The following is a 7195-nucleotide window of genomic DNA, read 5'->3' as shown; positions in this document are numbered from 1 at the left end:
TTCTTTCTTTCTTTCTTTCTTTCTTTCTTTCTTTCTTTCTTTATTCTTTCTTTCTTTCTGCTTCTTCTTTAGCAAATGTGGATGCAGAAAAAAGAAAAAATGAAGATAAAAATAAACACAGCAGTGTAGATTTTGCCTCAGACTAGAATTCATAAAGCAAAAAGAAAAAAACTAAATACTGAACAACACACTCACTGCAGTTCTCCGTGAATATTTGTTCATCTCAACAGGAGAGGACAAAGTTATGTGAATAAAATAAAGAACAATCAGGTTGTAAGTCCTCCATCATATGTCAACTCTCTGAGTTTCTCTGCTTGATTATTTTTCTGTTTCTTAAGTTTTTAAAGACTGAATTGAAAACTGTTGCTTAAATAGCCTAATGTTAAATATCTTCCTGCTGATTTTTGTTATGACTGCTGCCTTTTTATCCAACCAGGATGTTCAAAGCACTTTACAAGACAGTCTGTGCCCTCTTTTATTTGTCCACACATACATTCACTCTGCATCTCTAAAGCACAGAGTTTAATCACTGTTTTAGATCACATTTATACACTGATGAGGCACATTAGAGGCAATGTGGGGTTGTTTCCTCCCCAGGGACACGGAGACATGTGACTGAGTGGGGAATTGAACCTCCGACTCTCTCATCAGACTGAGCCACAGCTGCCCTGTGCTGCTGTGTTATTTATTACAGAATAAATGAAAAAATCAGAATTTGAGCCCAGGCCTTCCATGCAAAAGAGATCCATGATCTCAATGGGATTTGCCTGATTAAATAAAATCTAATAAATAAATGAATAAAATTTAGATTTACGGCTTGTGTCGCTATTAAAGAACACCAGTTATGGGTCTGACTTCTGTGTCTAGAGTTTAAATATTGGGAGAACTCCATTAACTCATGTCTTTGTTGGACTAATTGGACTAAATGTTGGAGAAAAAAAGGAAGCATGTGAGGCTGAATCTTCTACTCAGTTCTGGATGTTTGATACTCCCCAGATAATAAGCAACAGATTTTAATATCCACAGGGGCTAAAAACAAACTGCCAGAGTTGGAGTATTTTGACTTCAGATTCCCAAATAAATGCCTTCAAGCTCAGATAAAGTGACATTTTCCCCAGTGTGTCACCTCTAAAATACAAAAAGGCACAAAATAGGGTTTGCGCTCAGTCAGCTTTTGCGCATTGATCTTTTAAATTACATCAAGGTGTTGCTGCGTAGCTGACACCCACACCAAAATAACATTTTTTATTAAGCTGGGATCTAATTTCAGTGTTGGCAGACAGATTAAGGAAACTATTGACTTGAGCAACAACAGGGATCTAACGTGAATAGGGTACTTCTCACCGGTTCAATAGCAGCCTCACCGATTGTGCTTTGTCTCTTTGCAGCAGAAGATGTCAAGGATAACTACGTGGAGGAGACTGAAGTGAACACGTTTCAAACGAGAGCAGACCCTCCCTTCGTGCTGCAAAAACCTGTCGGCCGGGTTAAATTAGGGACTCGCACAGATTCACTGCAGGTACTGTGTAATGCAGTCTATAAATAACAAAAAAAAACAACCTGTTTTAGTAAAAAGAAAAAAACATTAAAAAGATTAATTTGGAATTCCCACAGGAGAAGAATCGATCCGGCTCATCTGGACTGTTTTTCCGAGATGGAAAAAAGAGAATTGATTACATCCTGGTTTACAAGAAGTCCAGCCCGCAGGTGGAGAAGAGGTGCACGTTCGAGAAGAATTTACGAGCTGAGGGCCTCATGCTGGAGAAGGAGGTAAAATAAACTGCTTTGATGTGAAAAGGCTTTTGAATTTTTCATATATTTTTCTCTCAACTGTCAACCTTGTTTGTTTATATGAAATTTGAAAGCCCTCCATGACGAACAACGACATCATGTTTGTGAAGATCCATGCTCCGTGGGATACGCTTTGCAAATATGCAGAGCAGATGAACATCCGCATGCCTTTCAGGTAACTGTCATCTAAAAAACACAATTTACCTTCAGGTTTAAAGACTTACAGCAACAGGATGCTTTGTTTGTATTGTTTAATTTGTTTTTCTTTTTTTCTTTTTGTTTAGAAAAAAATGTTACTTTACAGACAGGAAGAGCAAAACTCTGGGCAGGTAAGTAAATTTTATGTATTTTATTGAGAAATAAATATGTAATGTAGTATATTTTCTGTATGTCTGTATGTATTTCTATTTTTATCGATTTAGCACAAAAAGTAAGGTAATTTGTATTTGGTAGATTATTTCTTTGTTGTAACAAAGTTCTTTGTAATAAATCTTGTACTGATCAACTGATTAGCATCACTCTGGGTACCAGAAGCTCAAAACAAGACTCAAAGCAACAGTAAAACAAATTGGCCGAGAAGATCTGGCAAAATGTTTGTGTGAGCAGCCCACATACTCAGTGCTGTGGAAATATTTATTAAAGGCAGAAACACATGAATAAAAAGAAGGTGTGCTGCGTGGATGGTCGTCAGATGGTTTAATAAAGGTTTGCAATTGCAAAAGAATGAGCAGCAACGTGAACAGATCTGAATCAAAGGTCCAGTCACGTAGCAACTGCAGAACAGTAAACAGGAAATAGTTTATAGACTTCCCTGCGGAGTGTACGAACAGCCAATGACAGAATTACAAGTGTTACCATAGTATTAAATAGGAACGAGTTCTCTAGACATCAGTAGCATCTTAGAATCATAAGAACAGATTGTGACAAAGCAGTTATCAAAGAGATACAAAATTGAAATGTCAAGGCAGTGTGAACTTAATGGTCAGGCAGAGTTATATAATTATTCTAGCACACTCAGCTCTGCTGCTCCTCCCACAAATGCATGTTCCCAAACGTGGCACCATGTAAAAGATAAATTAAAGGCTGTTAGAATAATTTAAACAAGAAGAAATTAAACCATGAACAGTCATCTCTAGTTCCTCCTGTGACTCAAACTATCTCAGCTTTGAAATATCTCTTAGATGATAAAAACAGTTACGAACTAATGTTTTACAATGAGTGTCAAAAGACAAGGAACTATCAAAGAGATCACCCAGATTTCTGAGACTATTTGGCATCGAAGAAATTAAAAAAGCAAGGTGCTGCCTGATTACTGGGATTACATCATCTGGGACAACAAGATTCTCAGTCTTATTTGCTTTTAACTGCATGAAGTTGTTGTTCAGCCATATTTTGATTTTTGACAGTTACCGTGTTCAGACAATTTGTAGAACTCAGAGGCTCAAAAGGAATGGTACAGCATACAGATGACATGACACATTACTCTAATGTTTTAAAATATCTGTTAAAGGGCTTAAATACAATTAAAAGAGGGCTGGGCCCAAAACTGAACCTTGGGGTACTCCACAAGACAGCAGTGCAATATCAGAGTAAACTTGATCCATAAAAAAAGTAAAAGACATTTCAGATAAATAAGAGGTGAAGCAGTTTAACAAAGAGACAGAAATACCAAACAAATGTGTAAATGTGTTTTAAAAATGTAGTTATCTCTGGGAAGAACAGACATGAAGTTTGACTCCAGCTGTTATTTTTTGTAATTAAAAGAGTTTTTAACAAATATTACAGAATTATTTTTACTATTCCGAAGATAGTATGGTTATACAGAATTCATAAAGTCTTTGGAAATATTATACCCGGAAAAGCCTCCATGTAATTTACTGAGAATCAACAATATAAATGCAAGATTTTTTTAAATGGGAAAAACAAATAAGCTTTCTAAATTTGCAGGGTTTGTAAATAAATGTTTTTATTTAGGTTGACACAAAAATAGCACATTCTGTTCCTTATTAACGATGAAAAAAGTGCCTCACCTACTTTTGACTGTGGCGTTCAATAACAGACTCTCCAGTGCAGATAAGTGGAGCTGCAGGCTCATTTGCATGCTATTTTTAGATATGTGGGTTTGTGCTTTGATGTGATGCTCAAACTTTGTGCAAAAATGTAAATTTCTATTGTTTGACTGCAGCACTGATAGGAACACTCAGACAACAGCACATACAACAAAAGAACTTAACCACAACTTAATATGTTAGTCAATCATGGCACAACCTCAATTGATTTCTTGATTATTTTATCAGCCGACGCATCTATGAGTTGCTCTTTAACACTAGAAGTCCCAGAGAAGGGTCATTTGATATTTCTACCTTTGGAACCCAGAGAGGGATGGATTGAGCTCAAGGATTTTAGCTCACATTCTATACCAGCTGTGAATGGGTGCTTTTGTTTTGAAAATAAGCAATCTGAGGGCTATTTGTTGCCTTTTGTTGTTCATATGGCTGCAGCTAATCCAGACACACCCACCACACCTGAAAAGTGCGAAGCAAAAGGGGGATTTGTAGTAAAAACAAAATGTATATATTGGTTGTGTAAGCTGTTTTTGTAAATATTGTAAATAAAACTTGCTGCCAAGTCCTGTTTATGTGTCTTGATTCCCTCAGCCATGTCTGCAGAGTTTGGGCCGAGGGGGATATGTAGGTGCAGAGTTTTTGGCCTGCAGACATGGCTGAGGGAGTCAAGATACACAAACAGGAATTAGCAGCAAGTTTTATTTACAATATTTACAAAGTAGCTGTGGCTACAGTGCAGTTTGCCATCATCAGTGTGTGACTGTGAATGGGTGAATGTCTGTTAGCGTAAAGCGCTTTGGGGTCTGGAGGGACTTGAAAAGCGCTCTATAAGTTCAGTCCATTTACCATTTAGCTTCATCTGTAGAAAGTTCTAAGTTCAAATCAGTGTCTGAATCATCTATTTCATCAAAAGCTAGTTCCTCTCCTCCATCGGACTCCCAGTCATCCATAGCAGTCAGTAATGCCAAAACTTGCAAAGCAGTGTAGGTCTTCTTTGGTGCCATTGTGTTTTTCTTTGCTCCAAACACAATCGAAGGGTAAAAAATAATGATCCACTCCTGTCAGTGTTTCTACATTTAGGACTACAGCTATTCAAGTAGCTGTAAATGACTTTCTGCCACAGGTGTAAATGTGTTTCACAGGTGTAAATGTGTGGTATTTGTAAATTTTCTAAACTGTCCCACAAAATAACTTTTGTGCTCCTAGTCAATTCTGACTGATTTGATATATTCACTGAAAACAAAAAGACAAAACCTTACTAAACACATAATACTTGAATCAGATACTATATTTACAATTTTTCACTGTAGCTCTGAAAATACAGTGGCATCCACTTATGTTCTTTGCAACACACCATATCTTCAGAGCAAAAACTTTTAAACAGGAACGCTTGAGAAACAGTTTGAGAATATCATCGGGCGGCAAAACTGTACCCTTACATATCCCCCCTTTGGCCCAAAACTCTGCACCTACGTTGACGACGATGTCGACGACGATGTCGACGATGACATCATCGTGTCGACAACGATGTCTAAACATTTTGTTTTTACAACAAAGAAAGATGTTTGTATGTCTCATATTGCTAAGCAGAATGAGGATGTTTGTCCCCTGCTGATTCCTAAGGCAATAGGCACATTTACAAATGAAAGAAAACTAATTGGAGCCATCAGAATCGTCGGTTTGGACTAAGGGTCTTTTGACCCTCTTTCGGGACTTAAGGGGGGTGGTCAAAATTCCTGGGAGTTTTAGTGTTAACAATAGACCAGGGATATTCAATTGGCAGCCCACAGGCCACATCTGGCCCGTGAGGGACCAAAGTCCGGCCCGCCAATTGGTTCATGCATGTCTTAAGCCCAAACCCCCTGTTTTCTATTTTAATTACTCTAAGTCCTTTTAGTTAAAAATACACATGTTTGGTATCTACAGAAACGTCGGAATCTTGGCTACAAGCTAGTAAAACCATTTCTATAAACACTCATGACAGTTAAAACTACAAGTAGTTGGAAATAAAATGATGAAAGTGAAAATAAAATTGGTTTAAAAATTTGGCAAGTAAGAGATGTCAAAATATTATTTGTGTCAAATAGGAGGCAGACTGTGTTCTTTTTTTGATAATGTTTAATTATGACTACTTTTATAGGGTTCTGTATGTTGTATTCATGATTAAATGCAGCAAAATAAACTAATTCAAAGATAACAGTTCTTTGTTATACTTGGATTATTTACACAATAACTTTAATTGCTGGATGTTCAGCCCCTCAGCTGTTGACCTGCAGTAACTGTGGCCCCCAGAGCAATTTAGTTGAATAGCCTGCAATAGACCATTTATAAAGTAAAGGTAAAAACTAAGAAGATCAAAGTTTTAATCAAATTTCAGATTAATGCAGTAAAATCAATTCCAGTTGTGACTTTTATCACTATTTATAAAAAAAACCTGTTTTTCCATATTTTGAAATCACAAAACATTAGCTTTCCATTTTCATTGTATAAAAAGTTTTTTTATGTACATAATAGAGTTAAGAGCATAGATTTAAAGGAGTAGTTCAGATGTTTTTTAAGCAATTTTTTCAGAAATCTACACTCTGTGTGTTACTACCTTGTTTGGGGGTACAGAAGCGCTACAGAAGCGGGGTGTTTCAGACCACCTCTTTGGTTCTGTTTGTCTTCTGAATAGACTGAAGTGATCAGAACACATCAGTAATGTTATGGAGCGTCTTTTGAAAAAGCCCTAAATGACAAGACTGAGCCTCTGTGACTCAAGCGAAGAACTTGTGTAAACCAGTTAAACTTTTTTATCTCCAAGCTGAGGTTGTTCAAAAAGCTTTTAACAACATTAATTGTTAAGACCCTTTGCACAGAACCCCACCTTAAAAGATCTGGGCCCATATTTATCAAACTTCTTAGAATTACTCTTAAGAGTGCTGCTAAGAGTGGACTTCAGTGCAAAAAATATCTTTGTTAAAAGCTGAGAGTAAAAATCAGTTATCAAGCGTCTCAGTCTCACTTTTAGCAAAGTGTAGGAGTAATTCTTGTGTCAGAGCTGATTTGCGACACCTGGCTGTGCCGCAAAGCTGATCCTGCACGACGTCGTTAGAGAAACCCCCAGCATGGACCAATCACTGCCTTGGATTTCATGTTCAAGAATATTGTCAAAGAAATGGCAAGATAGAACTGTGAAAACCCTAAAATAAGTTCAGTTTCAACACACTAATGTTGTCACCTTGTACTGATTGTCTGTAAATTACCCAAAATGTCCTCATTTGCATTATGAGAACAGATAAAAATCTCAGAATTTTTATTTATTTATTTATTTATTTTTGCCACTTCAGTAGAAAGCA

At 36.8% G+C, this 7195-nt stretch overlaps 1 protein-coding gene across 4 annotated transcripts in view; it reads left to right on the top strand.

The window, feature by feature from the left end:
- ano3 (anoctamin 3) overlaps positions 1-7195 on the top strand; it is a gene marked incomplete at its 3' end in the record, with an annotated part of 61998 nt that overhangs the window by 28733 nt on the left and 26070 nt on the right. For 3 of the 4 annotated variants that reach the window (XM_014013588.1, XM_014013587.1, XM_014013590.1), the window contains 4 exon segments: positions 1389-1519; positions 1615-1770; positions 1866-1966; positions 2076-2120. In XM_014013588.1, coding sequence (XP_013869042.1) covers positions 1389-1519; positions 1615-1770; positions 1866-1966; positions 2076-2120 — 433 coding nt within the window. 4 annotated transcript variants of the gene reach the window in all.

The sequence above is a fragment of the Austrofundulus limnaeus genome, unplaced genomic scaffold (genome assembly GCF_001266775.1).
Source record: "Austrofundulus limnaeus strain Quisiro unplaced genomic scaffold, Austrofundulus_limnaeus-1.0 Scaffold104, whole genome shotgun sequence".
Taxonomy (NCBI): domain Eukaryota; kingdom Metazoa; phylum Chordata; class Actinopteri; order Cyprinodontiformes; family Rivulidae; genus Austrofundulus; species Austrofundulus limnaeus.
The sequence above is the reverse complement of the archived record's forward strand: the minus strand, read 5'-3'. Positions and strand labels throughout refer to the sequence as shown.